This window comes from Dermacentor albipictus, chromosome 5 (assembly GCF_038994185.2).
Source record: "Dermacentor albipictus isolate Rhodes 1998 colony chromosome 5, USDA_Dalb.pri_finalv2, whole genome shotgun sequence".
Lineage (NCBI taxonomy): Eukaryota > Metazoa > Arthropoda > Arachnida > Ixodida > Ixodidae > Dermacentor > Dermacentor albipictus.
Window position 1 is genome coordinate 81,054,880 of NC_091825.1, and position 21,029 is coordinate 81,075,908.

Consider the following 21,029-nt stretch of genomic DNA (forward strand, 5'->3'; position numbering starts at 1 on the left):
GGCGACCTCTGTATGTACAAGCTTCATCTGGGTCGACAGCACCGATCGAAATGATAACATCACACGGACAGAGCGAACGGCAGCAAAAGCAGCGCATATTCTGTAAAGTGCGTCGACATGGCATATCGTCCACATCGCATGAAACCGTATTATTCATCGCTGACTCCAAGATTCATCAAAATTAATTGTTTTCTCATTCAAAATTGCATTTTTCAATTGCCTGATAATTTCTGCGGAAAATTCTGCGGCCCCTTTCCTTGTAAGAAAAATCTATCAGCGACTGCACTTACTCGCATAAAAGGTTGAATTTCAGTACAATGAAATTTCGATATAAAAAAGGAAATTGCCGATTTTACATACTTCATTATACTGAGCATTAACTGTGCTTGAATGTCCTGGGGTAGTCTCTAATCGTGTACTTTATTTACCACGATTTCTCGATTACTAAGGCTCTGTCCCCAATAATATTTACGCCTTAGAGATTCTTGAGCACTAAACTATTATTTTAGCTGGACTTAATATTTGCCTTTAGTGTGCCTTTAAGCCTTTAGAATGTTTAAACCAGTACACCACCTTGGGATCCAGGCATGAGATCACGTGCATGGACTGGACTGAAGGCCATGTGCATGATGTGGGTGATCAGCCAGCAACTATCACAAATGCCTACCACGTTACCACAAATGCCAAGCAAGTTCGTGTGTGTGCTTACTGGATGCAACAGCACAAGCTCGCACGTGGGAATAAAGCTAATAAAGCTCCAAAGTGATTTTGCATAGCACAGCCTAAATTGACAGTCTCACGGAGTCAAGGCCACGTTCGCAGCACCTACACTTCCCGAAAAACCACAACACTCATCAGGCTGTGCAATAGTTGAACGCAAAATGCACCGCAGCCTCGGCTATCACAAAATTTCAAATAAATTTTATTTTAATGGACCACGACAGTGAGTAAAAGTTTGTAAACAAATTTTCCGCTGTGCTGGTGCTCGGCAAGATTGATTTTACTTTCACAATTAATTTTGTCTTTGACTACCCGAGTACTCGGACGTTTTCACAGCAATGTCCACACTTGGAACTTGGTCAGCAACTGTAAATGCGTTGCGTTCTTCTGCATAGAAGTCTGAGCACAGTTTAATGCTTCAATGAGCAGCCATAAGCCTGCCTCCCGTAAGGACCACAGCAGGTAAAAATCAGAAAAAGAAAATTGCAGTTACACAAGTAAATACAATATAGCTTGAAAAACTTTTCTAACTAATCAAAAAACGGCCTCACTATTAAAGAATGCCATTTCACGAATCTCATGCCGCAAAATTTTTCTGAGTCTTTCAACCATGAGCGGAGTTATTGCACAGATACCAGACTTTCTATCTTTTTTTTCATCTCCACTAGTCAAGGAAGCCACACTCGCTACAAATCCGAGAGGCCAAAAGGGCAAGTTGAGCGTCACGGCAGCGAAAGGACTCGACGCGGCTCGCCGTGGCGGCCACTGTAGACTACACTGTGCAGCACACTGCTGCCAAGCTGCCATCTCAGAGGCCGTGCACAGCAGACGAACCTGGAGTGTATAGACCAGCAGTGCAAAGATGAAATGATTTTTCTATCTTTTTGGGATAGCAGACATACATATCTGTTCTACTTATTGAACTCAATATTAGCATTATGTATTGATATTACTGAGAATACTCTCGCGATCATGTAATCAGCCAATAGCTTTGGTGCGTCCAACTACCTGCGATGATTCAGCATGATGACATCACGGAAGCAATAGCAAGCGATTTTTCAGTGTTCTTGAGAAGAGATTATAAATTCCATTTTACATACAGCGCTGTAATATTTGGCTTACATATTAACAACAGCCTCTATGACAGATCAGCAGCCTTTCCTTACTAAGTTCGAAATGTGTTTCAGGGGCTCTTGAACCGATCATAAAATCTCCATAGGAGCCTGATCAAAGATAACAGACATCTGTTCATGCAGTACCACTGTGACAAACCCACATGTGCACGGCATTACTTCCACCAATGTTGCAACGATGCCACCTCTCATGAAAAGAGTTGATTGGAAGTGCTCTATGCAAACCCTTGATAGAAGTGATGATGGCTTGTACTGGAATCATGGAAGAACAAGGGAAGGGGATGCATCGATCTGGTACTAAAGTTTAAAAAAATAAGGACTTGGTTAGATCAAAAGCGACCGCAGTTATCTTTTATATTGTCATGTAGTGACTATCAAGAACACAGGAGCAAAACTGTGAATGATGAAACTGACTTTTATTGGGCGAACTTGTGTCCACAAAACAAGTGGCGCTCGAAGCACAACGATAGCAGTGAACACAGTCGGCGATCGTCAAAATCTGATCAGTAGGTCAAGGGTGTCGGCTTTTACACAGCACATATCGAAGGTTTGCGTGTTGCCACTGGTGCCTGCATGGTTTCCAGAAACTACTACACCATTCATTTCGCACGTGCAATTTGATTATAGAAGGTTCGGCGAGGATATACACAACAGATACAATCAGCAATAACATTCGCGTAAGTTCTAAACCGTGCAGGTGTGTCTTGTGCTAAACGATAACATTAAGTTGTGAACGATTGAAATGCAGTCCTCAAGAAAAGGATAAACAAGTACCCGTGTCAATACCGTGTAAACAGGTTCCTTCTTCTGATGGTAGGGTGTTGAAGGACAGCGTAAGGGCAAGTGTTCACGAAAAATGTAGATGGTCCCAATGAACACAGTATGTGGGAAATACTTATGCTTAGTAAATATGATTAGTGTAGTATGTGATTCTGCTATGCAAGGGTTGTTACCCTATCAGCTCCTCAAAAATGCCATGAGGAACAGTGGCCAGACACAACCACAACAGAAAAGCAGTGGGGCCAGATAATTGTTCTGCATCTAACATTCCTAAGTCACAAACTAACAGCTCTTTGGAAGTAACTCAGTTTCCTGGACTTGGCTTGTGTACCTGTGAAATTGCTTGTTCAAGTGTTTAAGTGACCAAGTGGTAGTGCTGATAAAATGTGCAAGAAAAGCAGCCCTTTCAGGTAATCAGCTAGCAGTCAATGATATACAGATGAAATTTAGGCACTTACGTTGAGGAATTTGATGACCGCTGCCAAAGCGTCCATGGCCACCTTCTGATCCAGTTCAACTATAAGACAAGGCATGTTTTAGTATACAGTCGAACCCGACTACATCAAATTATTCTATATATCAAACAATTTCTGGGCACGCTATAGTTACAATGAGTATATATGGTAAAAATTACGTTTACATTGAACAAAAACAGCAGCGACTCCCGATATATCGAACGTCAAGCTGCGAAAAAGTGCCCCCAGAAGTTGGCTTTCCCTCGCGGTTGCGGGGAAACCCGACGGTGCGGCTTCATCCAACCGTTCTTCCTACGGTGACCGCGCTGCTTCGGACGAGCCGTCGATACCCCCCCTGCAAAAAATGATCCTGGCCCGCCCGCAGCTGTTGTGCTATTACCGCCAGCTCGGAATCTGAATCTACAAGATGCAGAATTTATCCTGCAAATGCACTTTGGACAAACCCGGGGCTGCGCCGAAAGGCACAGCGCCCCAACTCTCCCGTGACAAGTCGGATGCTAAGCCGTCAGGCAGCGGCGTCCTGAGGAGAAGCATCGGCAAGCAACATGTCCAAACATGCAACAAAGTGCTAGACAGCCCGGCACCACATTTCCTTTTCCCTGGAGGTCACCGCGCACGGCAACATTGAAGTGGGTGGCCAGCGCGGTCGTTGCTTGGACCTCTCGGACGACCGTCGAGTGCTGGCTTTGTATTGGGCCGTTTGAGTGACAATCGTTGAGTGACCGGCGGCGGGGCTTTATAAGCCCCATCGCCACCGGGAGAACCAGATCCACCGACCCACCAAGAGCCGAGTGGCGCTCAGATGTGTCACGTGTTGGAGCCTCGCCGGACGTCGCCGTGCGGGAACAGTCGCGTTTGCTGTTAGCTCTCGGCCCCTGTGCCGATCCGATCTTGTCCTGTATAATGACCTGTATATAGTGTATAAAGTCCCTTTTGTTATTCTCACCAACGCCTGACTCGGAGTCTTCGCTACCAACGCTCTGTCACGAAATGGGTGACGAGTGCTGCGGGACCCCCTCAAAGTCGTAATAGTGGATGGCAGCTACGGGATTGACCGGCATCAGCTACCTCTGCGCAGTGAGTGCCTGAAGTTTACCTCAAACACCAGACTTTCTCTGACACAGGTTATAGTAGCTTAGGGAAGGATTTGGTGTTGTATTGTGTTAACCTTGTGTTTCAAGCCTAGTGAGAGTGTTTTGAAAACCAGGGGATGCTGAGGGGGTAAACAAGGCAGTGTGTGAAATACTTGCGGATGTCTTACTAGTAGCATTATAGTAGCGTACGGCAGGTATATTCAAAAAGGGTAAACAGCAGGAGGACAGTGTGAAAGATGGAGAAGTACAAGGTCAAAGATCTCCAAATTTGTGAGGAGTTGGGCATTGAGTTGGGCTCAACCAAAAGAAAGAATGCGATCCTTGAGGTAATGAGGACTGAGGACGTAATGGCTGAGGAAGCCGAAGAGGCATGGGCGGGTATCAAGGAACGTCACGAGGAGGAAAAGAGGGAGAAGGAATGTTGCGAGGAGGAAAGGAAAGAGAAGGAGTGTCGTGAGCATAAGCTTAAAATTAAAGAGTTGGAGACCCGAAATAGCTCGCCGGCGCCTAGTCTCACTTCTAACAGTCCAATAATACACGATCAACTTCCACCCTTTGTCGTCGGAGAGGATATGGCCAAATACCTCGTGAAATTTGAGCACATGTGCAAACGGAATAGCATTGAGCGATCTCTCTGGGCACAGAATCTGTTAGCCTTGCTTCCTGGGGAGGCATCAGACGTAACAACTTGCTTATCGAAAGAGGCGTTTGAGAGCTACAGTGATGTGAAGGAAGCGCTACTGCGGAAGTACAAATTGTCGCCCGAAGCTTTCCGGCAGAGGTTCCGGTATGCAAAAAAGGGCAGGGAGTCGAATGTTGACTTCGCGTTTCGTCTAAAAGCCGACCTGGTGGAATGGCTGAAGGGCGAAGAGGTTTACGACGATCGCAACAAAATTGTCGAATGCATCACATTGGAGCAGTTCTACCGTTGCATTGATGATGTCAGGCTCTGGCTGCAAGATAGGCTAAAGGAGGTTAAGCTAAACAAGGCAGCAGAGTTAGCGGACGAGTATCACACTTGCCGCAGCTTGCACAGCAAGGCAGTGCGCGTAGAAAAAGTAGATAGGAGAGAGAGGTTTTCCGGGAAGCCCGAAAAACGGAAGCCATTAACTTGTTACATTTGCAAAAAGCAAGGGCACATCGCTGCGAACTGCCCAGAGAAAATTGCTTTTGCAACAAAACAGCGAAACAATACAATGTGTTGTTTTGAAAAATGGAAACCGTTAACCTGCTACAATTGCAAAAAGCAAGGGCACATCGCTGCGAACTGCGAAGAGAAAATTGCTTTTGCAACAATACAGGAAACTCACAAAAACATACGACTATTGGAGCCATATGTGCAGGAAATTAAGGTAAACGGTAAGAAGTGCCAAGTACTTTGGGACTCTGCAGCAACTATGGACGTTGTCCACTCGTCTTTCGTCTCCTCGAGTGATTTTACGGGAGAGTGCGCTAGGATACGGCAAGTGGCCGAGGAGGAGAGTGTCTGCTTGCCGATCGCAACGGTTATCATTGAAGGAGAGTTTGGGAAACTTGACACAGAAGCCGCTGTGTCTGCTGCCCTCCCGGAGCACTTTCCCTACCTCTTCTCAAATAGCTCGGAGCAGCTGCTGAAGGATCAGGGCAAATCATTCCTTGCCGACGTGGCGTACATGGCCCTCACGCGATCCAAAGCGCGCCGGCTGTCGAGGGAACTTGACTTTGCGTCGGTGAGCGAACAGCGGTGCGGCACATGGGCTGATCAAGGTAACTTGAGTGGCAAGCAGGCACGGGAGAGGCAGAGTTCGGAGGCTGGCCTGGTCGAGCGTGTCCTGGAAGTGACTGGGAGTGACGTGTGCAGTGCTAGCTGCGATTTGGACACGACGCCGCAGTTAGGCGACACAGGCTCCACACTCGCTCCGGTTTCCGCCAGCTGGCAGGAGCGGGCTGCAGTTGAAAGGGAAACTCTGATTCGCGAGCAACAGGAAAACTGTTAAACAGCTGATCTGATGAAGAGCGTCAAATGGGGAGTGAAAAAAGAAGAGGGTTTCATTTTACGATGAGTCTGGTTTATTGTACCGCCGCTACACGGATAAGCAGGGTCGCAAATATAAGCAGCTTCTGATTCCTCGAAAATATCACCGACAAAAATGAATGACCTCACTTGCTTCCTCAGTAGTATGTTTGCGGTCCAAGTGATTTCAAGGGGACCCTTCTAATTTTCATTATTATTGCGGATTATTAATTGTTCATGATATTTGGTGTGCTGTTAATCAGAAGAATGGTTGTTTGAGCCTTGTGTACAAGATCGTACACCTGCCCCTTGTTGCAGCGGGAGCAAAAAGTTAGTTAGGTCGATTTGGATTATGGCCTTGTCTGGTGTTTGACGAGAGACAGAGGGTACTTGCTTGTGTTGGGTGTTGCCTTTTGTTGGTCGGTTTTGCAAGCTGCAGAACGACCAACCATGACCAGTGGCGAGAAGCAAGGGCTTCGGAACGACCTGAGCGGAGCTGGTCGAGGTGCCTTGGCGATAACGCGGTGAACAGAGCTCCTGTCCTGGCGTGTGGGACCTGGGCACGTGAAGTTACCTGGCGTCCGGACACTGGACGTGAACTTGGACGAGCCTGACGAACGTGCGCGCCTGGCATCACAGCCACGTGGAGGCAGCTCGTCTTCCCGGCGCCTTATCTGATGGCGGGGATGCTGTTGTGCCATTACCACCAGCCCGGAATCCGAATCTACAAGATGCAGAATTTATCCTGCGAATGCCCTTTGGACAAACCCGGGGCTGCGCCGAAAGGCACAGCGCCCCAACTCTCCCTTGACAAGTCAAGATGCTGAGCCGTCAGGCAGCGGCATCCTGAGGAGAAGCATTGGCAAGCAACATGTTCAAACGTGCAACAAAGTGCTAGACAGCCCGGCGCCGTATTTCCTTTTCCCTGGAGGTCACCGCGCACAGCAACTTTGAAGCGGGTGGCCAGTGCGGTCGCTGGTTGGACCTCTTGGACGACCGTCGAGTACTGGCTTTGTATTGGGCCGTTTGAGTGACAATCGTTTCTCGGGGCTTTATAAGCCCCGACGCCGCTGCTGGGAGAACCAGATCCACCGACCCACCGGGAGCCAAGTGCCGCTCTCGAGTGGAGTGAGATGTGTCACGCGTTGGAGTCTCGCCGGACGTCGCCGTGCGGGAACAGTCGCGTTTGCTGTTAGCTCTCGGCCCCTGTGTCGATCCGATCTTGTCCTGTATAATGACCTGTATATAGTGTATATAGTCCCTTTTGTTATTCTCACCGACGCCTGACTCGGAGTCTTCGCTACCAACGCTCTGTCAAGAAACGGGTGACGAGCGCTACGGGACCACCTCAAAGTTGTAATACAGCGCTTGCTCAGACAGCCAATCAGAGGCTCTTGTGCCCTCGTTGTGCAAAATGGCGAAAGTGCAAGTTGTCTCGGTGCTTTTCTGGTCCATTGTGTGTGTGCCTTGTGGGCCTTCTCCCGCAGTGTTGCCGTGATGAAGCAGCAGAATTTGCCTTTCGTTGTGAAACTCGAAATCATAATCATAATCATAAGTAGGGTCGAACGCGGTGAGAAGTCGGATGTGTCCCTGCAGCGTGAATGATGCCGAGGAACTCTCAGGATGATCTTGAAGAATAAGGGGGAAATTAGGGCTAAAGCGGCCAAACTCTCGCCCCAGTGCCCGTGGCACCCGGCGCGTATGCACGGCCGTGCACGAGTGGTTCACCCGAAATTGCTTCAGCCGTGCCGGCTTCCGCATGCTCGGTGATGACTGCAAATTCTGGTGAATGCGACGTAGCCGTTGCCGGTGTTGCTGAAACTTGGAGCGAGCTGTCAGAATTTCCGGAAGCTGTTGACGAATCAACAGTGGACGAGTTTGTGAGCGCAGATGATAGTGTCGCGACCACGGGAGAGCCCGAAAACCAAGACTACATTGCCGACATCGTACCGAGCACAAGTGAAAGTGGGCACAATGAGGAAATCAACGACGGCCCTTTGCCTACATCCTCCGAAGTGATTGGTGCTCTCGCACTAGTCCGGTGCTTCTGCGCGAATGCGGAAGGTTGCGGCATTAGCTGCTCCCGACTCCATAGACAATGTGGAGAAGTGCATGCATCGCAGGCAGCGAAATTGCCCAAGCAGAAAGAAATGCAGGACTATTTCATGCGAAACTAAGCTAGTTTCATCAATAAACTGATTTTATAAATGGTATGTCGTTTTATGACATTCAATTATTCAGCAGGCTTATATCGTATTACGCTATATATCGAACTGATCGGCATTTTTTTGCGAGTTCGATATAGCCGGGTTCGACTGTACTGGACAATCCAGGGCATAATATGCGATTATGCTGCGAAACTTGAGGAAAAGCAAAGTAGTGGTAAACAGAAAATAACTTTTTTTAATGGAAGACACAAAGGTCACTGTAAGAACACCCTGTAGATAGGTACGAAACATTTGCCAGCGTTTCTGATGCACCTTATCCCTGTTTATAACCTTTATACCACAATGTGCTACTCCATCTGTCAGCCCCCTTCTTGATTTTGCCTTTTGTCAAGGATGATTTTCACTGTGGAAGAACTGTACGTCCTGCTCAGTTGCAAGTTTCTCTACAACTTCGTAATCTCTTGGCCTAAAGCAAATATTGTAAGCTTCCTAAAGTGCAATCTAAAAAATTATGCAGATCCCACGCACTGTGGCAATCAATGTAAGCAAAGCTTTCCGTGCTGGATGCTTTCATTGACGATAATTAGTGATGATGTTGATGGCTAAAGCTTGATTTATTCAACGTTTAGGCTAACATGAGAGTGGTGCGTTAACGTTAAGCGTTACCTTGCGTGTTTGTCTGCGTAGTGCACAGAACACCCAGGGAGAGGTGTTTGCTTGATGTGTTGATTGTGTGCCATATTTTATAACCTCTGAGAGGATTGAGCATTGTCATTTCCTCACATGGCACATCGCATTGTGGCAGAAGTATTAAACTTGAATTGGATTATGGAGCTGTACGTACGAGAACCACACTCGGATTATGAGGCAAGCCGTAGTGGCAAACTCCGGATTAATTTTGACACTGTGATGTTCTTTATCATGTCCCAAAACCCAAGTGAACACGCATTTTCTATTTTGCTCCCGTCGAAATGTGGTTGACGCGGTCCGGATAAAATCCACGGGCTCTAGCAATGCCATAGACGCAAACCTACCGTGGCGGGTACAGAAGTGTTGATTTGACGGTCAACCGCTTCCGTAATGTCTCCTGTGGTGCACTTTATTTATGCGGCTCTGCTTCTGGATGCCCTGTGTAAGTTGCCCGCTTGACATATTTGCATGGCATTTATTCTTCAGAAATAGCAGTAGTGTACTGTACCATACGTTGAACTTAAGCTTATCCTGTTTCTCCGCAACCGCTGTCATATAGCAGTGGGGTTTCCTTGCCTCACCTCTCCCCTCTCTATGAGAACTGCCTCTTTCCTCCCTCTCCTTCTCCTCTCTACAGTTCTATCTGTGTTCCCTCTGGCCTCACACGTTAGTAGAAAGGGAAGCGCTGCAGTTTCTGCAATGCTTCTGAGGGCAGTCACGGATAATTACAGCTGTCAAGCAGATAATGTGGTGACAGCCAGGGAGCTCCAGAGGGCATTGTGCAAATTCAACGTGGTGGGGTGAAAATGAGTTTTTCCCATCGCCTTACTGGCACCTGTCATGCATATATAGGCTATACCCCCCCTGACACAGCGTGTGCGAGCAGCAGTAGCAGCAGCAGTGGGAAAGTCGAAGGAAAAGGCAAAGAAAGCTTCGCTTTAAAAATCCAACAGATCCAACAAGTTGGAATCTACATACAGCGAAGCTATTTGTGTGAGTGCATAAAGAGTCGAAGCACAAGTACACACATACACACACATACACAAGTGCGGGCGCACAATAATATACCGAGCCTTTTAAAGCGATAGCTTTAAGGGCCCCGTTACGCAGTGAGCATGACATTGGTGGCATTGAGCATGGGTTGACCGTGAGCGAAACATGCCTACCAATAACAGAGCGGCACACGCCGCGTGCTTTCCACCAAACATAGCATGGCGTGCCAAGTTTCTAAAATCCGCAAGAGCTGTGGCACCAGCCGGGTGGGGAAGAAAAAGAAAAGAAAAACTTAAATCTTGCCTTTGTGCATAGCGTGCACCGCAAGCATTTCCTGGTACAGATTACGGTTGCATAAGCTGCAGTTGCCGAGAAGCGTGAGAAACAATCAGGGACCCTTTAATGCTATTGCGTTTTACTCTTAAAGGCGAAGCTTAAGTGTCTCCTAAGTTTCTTTTGTTAAGCAGAGTTGCTGACTGCTAGCGAGTACGACGGGCCCTTTGAATGCATTATGGTTTCAGAGGCAGCACGTGCATATGTACACAGCGCAATTCGAATCCATTCTATCCGCAAGAAGTGTTTACTCCCTCATTGTCGCGCAGCCGCGAATGTGTGTTCTTTTTTTTCTTTCCTCCGCACAGCAGGCACCAGCGCTGCCATGCATGCGCAAAGGCAAGCCCCATCCGGTGGCGTTGCAAGGAACTTGGTGGCGCGTGACTTCGCAGTGACTGGTGGGCCTATTCGGTGACAGAACAGCCACGCAGATCCAATGATCCCAAAACTCAGCGAGCTTCGCAAACGAAAGCTTTGCTTTTAAAATCTAGATTGACCCAGTTTGTCCCTTCAGTGGCTCTTTAAAGCATACCTCCAAGAAGTTGCTCCTCGGGAATCTTAAAAACAAGAAACTCATTGAACAAACTCCATTTCACCTCCTGCACTGTGAATACATGGAAAAACTCACCTAGCATGTTTGCCTGCCCCTGTGGCAGCTGGGATGGCTGCAACAAGCAGCTCAAGTCCTGTGCAATTTCTTTGGAGTTGAAATCACCTGTGCAAAGGAAGGACAGTCGTTTGGCATAAACCTGCACATTCTGCTTCACCCAGGTGGTGCCCAACAAGTAGCAATGCGAAACTGTATGCAAGATATTTCAAGTGAAACCTGCTTTGATTAAGCTAAGTGGCATCAGTTTTGCAAGATCAACATAGTGGGCAGAAGCTGAGATGCAATGTCGCAAGCAACAATGCGAACATCAAGAAAACGAGAATGGGCTATATTAATGATACATATGAATCATATCTACTCTTCAAAAGTTAATTTTGATGTCCTTGCTTTGATCTTGACTACTGTGCCAGTCAGATTTTACATGTACATTTTGTACTCTGGCCATAAAATAAGCTAGTTGACAGTGGCACCTGTTGTTCCTCGTCTTCCTCAGTGATTTGTCTGAATTTGTATTACTGAATCTTTTACAACAGCTAGGACAGTCTGCCTCAAAATAATCAGCTTTTCTTTCTTAAAAGGCTTGACATCATTATGATTAAACTTTTCATGCATTCAGACAACAAAACAACTCCAGCCCCACAGGCTAAACAACCACAAAAAAGCTGACATTGCCTCCATGGAGGAGCAGGACAAACACATCATTCACAGTGTCACAGTGATAAAAGAAAAGATGAGGACGTTGACTTAAGTACTTAAGGAAACTGAAAGAGCTGAACAGGAAACCCGTGGGTTCTATAGAAACCAGTGCAGCAACAACTATGTTGCACTGTCAGTATGTGCTCAAACTGACATTGTTAGAAGTGAAGGTTACAGCACAGATCCAAGAATGCCAATTAGATTGGCTGGCATGCCTGAAACAACCATGTAGCCGACTCCATTATAGATGAATTTGAAGAAGTTTTGAAAGTTTAGATTTACAGTGAACCCACAACAAAACAAAGTAGGCAGACTTTCAAGCTGATTAGAAAGTTCTACATAGTAGAATTTATCTATTATGGTAGAGAGGTTTTTTTTTTTTATTAAAGGCCCAAAGAACTGAAAAAACATACCAAATTTTTTGTGTGTTTTTAGTACTGTTTGACAGTTCCCATTTTGTTCTTTTTCTTCTTTCTAATGAAGGTCCCTTCTTCCCCAGCTTTGTAACAGCCGGTTGACTGCCAACTGATGTCAAGTGCATGCTGATGCCAGCTGATGTGCCGTACATGCAGCACAGTCGTAGTGTAAGCTGGAGGAGCGACTCCACAGGAGCTCCACTTTTGGCACCACACACTAGTACAGGGCCTTCGAAGACTCTCCACATCATTTTCCAGAGAACCATCTGAACTGTCTGCTGGGTGTTGGCGGCAAGCTGTGGTTTGTGCTGCAGCTTATCCTGCTCTCTGCACAACGGTCTGCTGAGCCCAATGTTGCCTGGTTGCAGCTGTGTGCATAGATTTACAATTCGCTTCTTAAGCAGTGGTTCATATCTTGCGAAGAGGCACCATAATGCGTACCCATGAGTAAACACAAGTACCCAGACTACGTGGCATGCATGTTACATCCCTTGACCTATGGTACAGTACGTTGCTGTTATGATCATAATGATGGTTTATTGGCATCCCCTTAGAAAAGAGGTCATGACAAATAGTCCCCTAGCCTGCTTGAGTTAACCAGGTCCCACGAGCTACATGCAGCATGCATGGATGGATGGATGGATGGACATTATGAGCGTCCCCAGGGTGTCTACCAAGTTGACATTTAAAAATTTTCTGAGTTTTCCATGTTTTCCCTGAGTGCCTTTGCGAAATTCCTTGAGTGATGCAGAACTATGTTTTATGTCAAGACGAGCTGAAACCATATCGCCCGATGCTGTCACTCTCTAGTAAGCATATGAAAAAATATTTTCAAAAAAGCGACTTAATCCAATTTGAATACTATGGAGTAGTGTTTATGTTATTCAATAAGAGAATGGAAGGGAAGGGTAGTAAAATACACAGCAAATAAAATGTTCTCGAAAAAAAATTGCAAATCGAGTCGGACATTCTCAAATACGAATAAAAAAGGAGATGCATACAAAAGCAAATGTTTTCGAATATGAGCTATTTCTATCAACTGATAGCAAGCTCAGTAGTATGAGGCCTGAACAGCTCGTAAGTCAACTTCTACTGGCCTGACATACTCTCAGCCTGTGCACGACGAGTTTATTTTGGTTTGGATGAGGGACACTTGCATCTCGGCATCAGCCAGCACTTCATCATCTTCAACATCAGCCAACACGGCAGCACGCTTCCTTTCCCGTTCATTCCTCAATGCATAAGTCCTTTGTTCTTGTACTCCTTCCGCCACTCGTTCGCCCCACGGACCACTTCAAGCATCTTCTTGGTCAGTTGCACAGTCCACATCCGAGTTTTTTAACTTCTTAGGGGCCGCGAAAACATCCAAAAAATCGGCCAGTTGAAAAAATATAAATGCATGTCATTTACTGCCCTTAAGGGCTCAAACTACCACAGGCACATTCGAAAACCCTCTGAAGGCGTGTCGGTACACGTATCAGGCATATCGGTGTTTGTACTGTGACAGGACATACCGGGTGCACACGTGTATAATTAAAGGGACACTAAAGGTTACTATTAAGTCAATGTGGACTGCTGAAATACCATCACAGAAACCTCGAAACGCTTGTTTCGTGCCAAGGAGAGACTTATTTTAAGAGAACATGCGTTCTGAAGCGTCCGCGTACCTCTAGCGCAGTTCAAATCGCCCGCCCTCCGATCGAGGAGTACTGACATCATGGTCTCATAGTGACGTTGCGCCATCGGTGAGTAGACCGGTGTCCGCAGACGGCGCTACGGCTTTTCTGCGCAAAACGCAAGCGCGTGGCCAGAAACAGAGCCAAGACAGAGCCAACAGCAGAGCGAAAGCGGGAGTATGGTGGCTAGCGGAAGTAGAAACGAATTACGTCCCACATTACGTCCCACGGCACACGGAGAGTCCGTTTTCGTTAAACTATAGGCTGCGGCGAGCTCACAGCGTGGTCGGTGTGGTCTGTGAGCCTTTTCACACTCGCAACAGGGCATAGAAAAGTGCGAACCGACGCAAAACTCGGCCTAGAAACGTACTTTGCCACAGCCAGGGCTCAGTACGACCCAAGCTGGCATGACCCAGATGTCGTTTCCCGCACCACCACCAGGCGCCGCTACTATACCTCAAACTCCAGCGCAAGACGCCCATAAGCTGGTACTTCATTCTATGACGCAAACTTCGACGCTCGTCGCAATGGACCCTGACACCGACAGATTGGCTCGCGATGGTGGGCTCAACTTCAGCGATTTGAGCACCAACGAGCGCGACCTGCTGCTGAGGGCTTGCACTGCTGGCATCGTTGCGTACTACGACAGCGGCCTCGACATCGGCTCTCCGGAGCGGGAAAGCAACGACGGCTTCCCACGACATCACATGGACGTGGCATTCTCGCTGCTTGTTCCAAATGAAAGTTTCGCGAGCCAGCAGAACCCTCACAGCACGACGCGATAACGAAAGTACTGAAACTCCAAAGCGTACGCGGCGCAGAGTCGAGCGCGCAGAGTCCAGCGAAAACGAAACCTTTCGAACACCCATATTACTGAAGGGTAAGGTCAAAATGTTATTTTTTCTTAGAATCGAATAGACGTAGACAAGCAGCATTTTTTTTCGTCTTATAATCGAATGAAATTATATTTTTAATACGAGTAGTTGAGTATTAGTAACACAAATTATGAGGAGTCCTTTCGTCATCGGGCTAGTACCGGAATGTCGCTGGGGGGTCTCAAATCGTGTCATGCATTTACCTCAATTTCTCGGTTACTAAAGCTCTGTTCGCGATTAAATTGACGCCTTAGACGTTCTAGAACATTGCTCTACCACTTTAACTTCAGTTTCTGGTAACCTTTAGTGTCCCTTTAAGGAACACATACTGTGTCCCGCGGCAATAGCCCCTTCCCACACTTGTTATGCTTCACTGCAATACTTTTGTTATGCTTCACCAAGTAACATTTCTATACGAGGCAAAGCTGACTTTCGGGAACCGGTATTATGTAACGCATTGTGCTTTCCAAGCTTCTAAGCCAATCGCGAGGACCGCAAAGGTGGAGTCCGTGCCATTGCTGACAGAAGCGAATTCTTTCAATAAAAAACACACCACCTAATCGCCTATTGATGCAGGAGCTTATGCTAATGCTAAGGAAGCAAATCTTTGATAGCGGCACCCGAGACGTGAGAGATTCTCGCCCTGGACCTCACTAAGGCATTCGACATAGTGCTACATCAATACATTCTGCAGGCCACAGTCGGGATAGGCCTGGGAGTCAAATTCCAGGCCTTTGTCAAGTCCTTTCTCATGAATAGAACTGCTACTATTCAGGTAGGGCAGATTCAGTCAAGCATGTATGGATGGGGGGCTCGGGGTACCCCTTAGGGATCAGTCATCTCGCCACTGCTTTTCAATATACACATGAAGGGTCTTTCAGACAGGCTGGGCGGCCTCCAGGGCATAGGTCACGCACTTTACACAGACGACATCACGATCTGGTGCCCAGTTGGCTCCCTAGCGGAAATGGAGCAAGTTCTACAAGCGGCCTTGGGCGAGATGGAGGCTTACTTCGCGGACACAGGTCTCAAGCTGTCTACAAGTAAGTCGGAGCTGTTACTTTACAGCCCGCAAGGCAAGGGTTAGGGATCTGACACCCCTCAACCAACTACCCGTGGTATTATACGCGAATATTGGGCAGAAAATTCCTACAGTCGACTCAGTTAAGATCCTAGGCCTGCTCATAGACACGAGGGGCTGTAATGCCAGAACAATTACCTACGTTACAGCCAAGACGGACAATATGTTGTGGTTAATCGCTAGGGTGTCCAACCGAAAGAAGGGGTTAGGTGAAGACAACCCCTTTGGATGTACAAAGTGCTTCTCATGAGTCATATTAACCATGTGGCATCAGCTCTAGTACAGACCAATATGGTAAAGACCAAGTTAAATACCCTCACGCACGCGTGTCCCAGACATACTGTGTCCTGTGGCAATAACCCCTTCCCACTCTTGTTATGCCTCACTGCAATACTTCGGCGTATTCTTCACCAAGTAACATTTCTGTAAAGAGGCGAAGCTGACTTTCGGAAACGGCATTATGCAACGCACCGTGCTTTCCAAGCTTCTAAGCCAATCGTGAGGACAAAAAAGGCGCAGTCGGTGCCACTGCTGACAGCAGCGAATTCTTTTAATGAAAAACACAGCACCCAAGGGCGACGAGCTTAATAACAAACATCGAAGCAGCTAGGTCTAGCGTTGCCACAGTGGTGGCTACGGCTGCCAGCGGATCTGTGTGCGAGAGTGCCGGTTCGAGGCGGCAGGGTAATCAAAATGGCAGTGGTGGCGGCTTTGATGCCGTTTTGAACTTGCGGTCACGGCAAAAAGTCCAGAAAATCAGACGGCAAAGGGTTCTTGCGTCCGAGATTTCAGACGTTCCCATACATTGACTCTATGGCGTACGTGGTGGTGCCGCAAAGCCATCAAAGTTATCAGGCATCCGGAAAGCTGGTCGTTGACTGTATACTGAAAAACCCTCCAGCCGACGACAGGATGTCACAGACGATTCATTACGATTCCTGTGTTACTTGAGCCAGTATTACTGCGACTTTAGACCCTTTCAACAATATTGCCACTAATTTTCCCTGATCGAGGCACAAATTCCCTGTTTTCCCTGAGTTTTTCTAGACTACTCAAAATACCTGAGAACTCCCGGTTTTCCCGGTTGGTAGACACCCTGGGAGGTCCTGACAGTAGCTCCTCAGGATTAAATAAAGTTTGTTGTCTGTCTCTCTAGTTCAGTAAGACAAAAAAATAACATCATGCCTCTAAGCAAGCAAAGATTCAATGGCTGAATGTGAATGAAGAAACGAAGGAAAGAACGAAAGAACCTTTAAGCAGTGCATTAGGTGCTTGCATGCGTCGTCGAGGAGGTCCACCTACAATGCCATGCTTTTACTTCAGACTGTGCCTCATTATGTATTGCAAGCATGTGATCGACCGGATTCTGCTCAATATGAGAATGAAGTGCGAGTCCATGATCGCCTTGTACATGACGATCAAGGTGCTACAGGCTGCTTGGATGGCTGTACCGGCAAGCGCGATTGCCAATTGCTTCTGGCATGCCTCATTTGGTGTTAGCAGCAGCGGTTACAGCGAAGATATCAGTGCTGCCACCAATGAGGGTGCAACGGGCGACCAAGCCCTAGCACTGTGGGACGTTCTCCTTGACGCCGGCGTCTTGCATGTACGTCAGTGCCGATGCTGACACAGTGATGATCGAATAGCTAATGGAGGCGGAAATTGTGTGCGCGGTGATGGGGATGCCTAATGATGACAGTGACGAATGTGTGGACAACAGTCCGGAGCCTAATATTGATGAACCCGACATCTGACACAAGCGCTGGATATGACAGACCTGCTGCGCCGCTTCTTTGGTACTCAGGATGACGGCGATGACGCGCTCAAAATAGCGGTTGCAGCTGAAAATGCCATCGTTCACCTGAAGAAGAAGTGGCAAAAATCTATCTAGGACTTTTTTTTTCTATGAAGTGAGACACCAGCTGGTGTGCTGTTGATCGATAAGTGACGAGCTGATTGGCAGGAATAAAGTAGCAATTCCTTGCTGATCTTTCTTTTTTGCTTGTTTTTTTTCCCATGTGATGGCCGTTTTTCTTTTTTTGCGTGGCGGGCTGCTGTGAGATTTGGTGGCGAGTACATCCTCTCTTGCTTACTAATTGTGGATAGAAATGGATAGTGGCTATAATGAACTAATAGTTATAACAAAGTAATTATGACCCCCCCCTTCAATTTCATTATAACAAGGTTTTACTGCACCAAAAATATTTGTTGCAAAAATTTTAAAAGCTTACACATTATTCGCTGCACACTGCTCAAGTTGGTCGCCGCCAATTTGTTTTATATCAGCCACTAAAGGTGACTTCTGCTGCCTCCCTTGGAGCATGAGTAAAGCATACTCTGCGATGAAAAGTGCAAGTTTGAATGACACTGAACGGTTTCCAGATTTATTGATACTGAAAGGTGAGTCATACCAGTAAGGACTCCTAACATAGCAGTGCGGAGCATGTATTTATGAGTAAAGGAGGGAGAAGGGAAGGCTCCCTTCTTGCTGCCGCACTGATGGCCCCCCTTATTTAAACGACTTTCTACTCTCTGACGGGGCAAAGTTGGAGGTGGGGAGGAAGCAATTAACTTGCTTCCACAAAGGCGGCAATTGCGTTCGCCAGTCTTGCGCCTAACAAAAGGTATAAGTGAGGGGTGCTTTACTCGCTGCAGACAGTGATGGTTGCCACACTGGCTTAAAAAATTTCATGTGCCAAAAAATCGGTATCAAGGGAAGTAAAAAGGGGGGAGGTGAATTAGTGGTTTGGGGGGGGGGACGATCGCGAAACTGACCCCTCCCCCTACCCTGGATCTGCCACTGGCGCTGGCATGGCTCAGTGGTAGTGTAGCTGACTCCTGCACAGTGGGCCCGGTTTCAATCCCCGCAGGAATTTAATACCTTTTTTTGAACATTCCTGACATTACTGACACCAGACACCAGCAGCCGACATCACCAACCCAAACGGCTATTGGAATGAGGCCATAACTGCTTTTGCTGTAATAGTACAGAGCATTAGTTATAGCACTTCTGCCATTTACATAAACGCACACAAAATGGCCACACCCCACTAAGGGCATACCCTCAAAGAGACCTTTAGTAGATCATTCAGCATCACCAATGCAAGACCAACACGCTGAATGTTGTGGTGTTACCTTGCAGACACGATATTGATGCACTTTCGCAGCAATGGCAATGCCTTTTGTTAGGCCTAACAGTATCAAAACAGGCAACCCATCCAAAAAATACTGGCCCATTATTAATAATGCTTTACCCTCAAGGTGAAACAGGGACTGGCAAAAGGGAATAGCAAGGGAACAGCAAAAACCAATTTTACTATTTATATTTACAAAAGTGGCAGAAAATAAGCAGCTAGAATAAATTTAGATCAAATTGGGGTCCTAGGCATTGCCAGCTCAAGAAGCCACGCATAGCCTGCCATGCTAAAATTCTAAAAATCGCGCGCGTAGATAACCCATGAAGTTTTCAATTGCATTCTGCACATACACAGTTTGGGCTCACTACTTTACAGCTTTGCATACACTATACCTAGACATTTTAATGCCTCACTTGTCTTTGCCTCGGTGACCAGGGCACCAGAACGCTCTAAGAGGGCCTTCAGCTCGGGGCAACGCTTTGCGTCCGTGGCAGACAGCAGGCACTCCTGGGGGCTCAGCTGGGCCAGCACAGCCTGCATGTGTGCCCACCAACAGCCTCAGGATTCCCCACTCCATGCATGATTAAATTGTGCCATTCGACTGTGAAGTACTGCCCGCAGTCATTCAAATGCAAACAGTGAAGCGTGCAGTTTTTGTGCAGCCCAGCGAAAAGCAAAGGCCATGGAGATATACAACCAACTGTGATGTGCCAGGAGAGTGGATAACCGGGTCAATTGGTATAGACGCATGGTTGATCGGAAGGGCAAACATATAGAACAAAGAAGGAACAAACTGTGCTCGCTGTGTCTCATTCCTTCTACATTGTGTGTGTTTGTGATTCCAATCAACCCTGAACAAGTGGTGTTCGTGACACGTCAAAGTTAGTCGTACACCCTGAGTGGCCTATTGCTTGTTGCTGGGCTGTGCAAGAAACCCCCTTTCCAAGCAAGCAATTACACACTCACGCAGAGGTTTGAGAAATGCTCATCATCCATAAATTCCGCCACCGTCAGCTGCTGCAGGACCGCATCTCCGTAAGCAATACCCAGGGTCTGTTTGAGATGATCAGAGAGAGCAGGCAAATGTGAATGTGCTGCCAAATTACAATAGTCACTCAGACCAAGTAAACTGCACTGCAATGTGGGCATGTTGCTAACTGAGGCACTGGCAGTAGAGCAAGAACAAAGAAGGCAATGTCGTAAGAATAACTTAGTCCTTTTTATTCATTTTTAAGGTTTTCTTAAATATAATGCTAATTTTTATATAACCAGAGTCTCTACAAAGTTGCAAATTCCCTGAGTTTTCCCGGCTTTCCCCGAGTTTCTTTGCAAAATTTCTTGAGTGACACAGCACTTTGTTTTATGTCAAGACAGGCTGCCACAACGTCGCCCAATGCTATCACTCTCTAGTAAGTTTGTTAGTAAGCGTGTTAAAACATTTTTGAAAAAAAAACAACTTAATCTCGTTTGAATAGTAAGGAGTACTGTTTACTTAATTCAAAAAGAAAACAGAAGAAAGGGGTTAAGTAAAACGCACAGCAAATCGAATAGCTTCGGAAGAAATGGTAAAGCCCACTGCGAATCAAGTCAAACATTTTCAAACACGAATAAAAAGAGATGCACACAGAAGCAAATATCTTCGGATAGGAGCTATTTCTATCAACTGATAGCAACCTCATTCGTGTAAAGCCCAAACTTTGTCACAAGCGAGATTTTCTCTTAGCAGCTGGAAAGTCAACGTTAACTGTCCTGATATACTTTCCACCCACGCACAATGCCTCAGTGTTGCTTTTCACTGCTTTAAAGAGTTTATTTTGGTTTTGATAAGGGACACCTGCATATCAGCGTCAGCCAACACTGTTTTTTGAGCTAAGCTCCTTCAAAGAAGCGGCGGTGCACTTCCTTTCCCGTTCATTTCTCAATGCATCAGCCGTTTCTGTTCTCGTCCTCCTTCTGCTGCGAGTTCACCCCACGGACCATTTGAAGCATCTGCTTGGTCCGTTGTACAGTCAATGTCCGATTTTTCGGACTCCTTAGGGGCTGCAAAAACATCCGAAAAATCGGGCAGTTCGAAAAAATGAATGCGTGTCTTTTAATGCCCTTAAGGGCTCACATCCGAAAAAGCTCTGAAGGCCTTCCAGTAAACTTATTAGGCATA

At 46.8% G+C, this 21,029-nt stretch overlaps 1 protein-coding gene across 2 annotated transcripts in view; it reads right to left on the reverse strand.

The window, feature by feature from the left end:
- Positions 1-21,029, reverse strand: part of spel1 (DNA mismatch repair protein spel1) — a 103,092-nt gene that overhangs the window by 63,580 nt on the left and 18,483 nt on the right. For both annotated transcript variants that reach the window (XM_065442890.2, XM_065442889.2), the window contains exons 7-10: positions 19,838-19,924; positions 19,285-19,405; positions 11,009-11,095; positions 3,092-3,150 (exon numbers count right to left, since the gene is read on the reverse strand). In XM_065442890.2, coding sequence (XP_065298962.2) covers positions 3,092-3,150; positions 11,009-11,095; positions 19,285-19,405; positions 19,838-19,924 — 354 coding nt within the window. The remainder of the gene's footprint in view (positions 1-3,091; positions 3,151-11,008; positions 11,096-19,284; positions 19,406-19,837; positions 19,925-21,029) is intronic.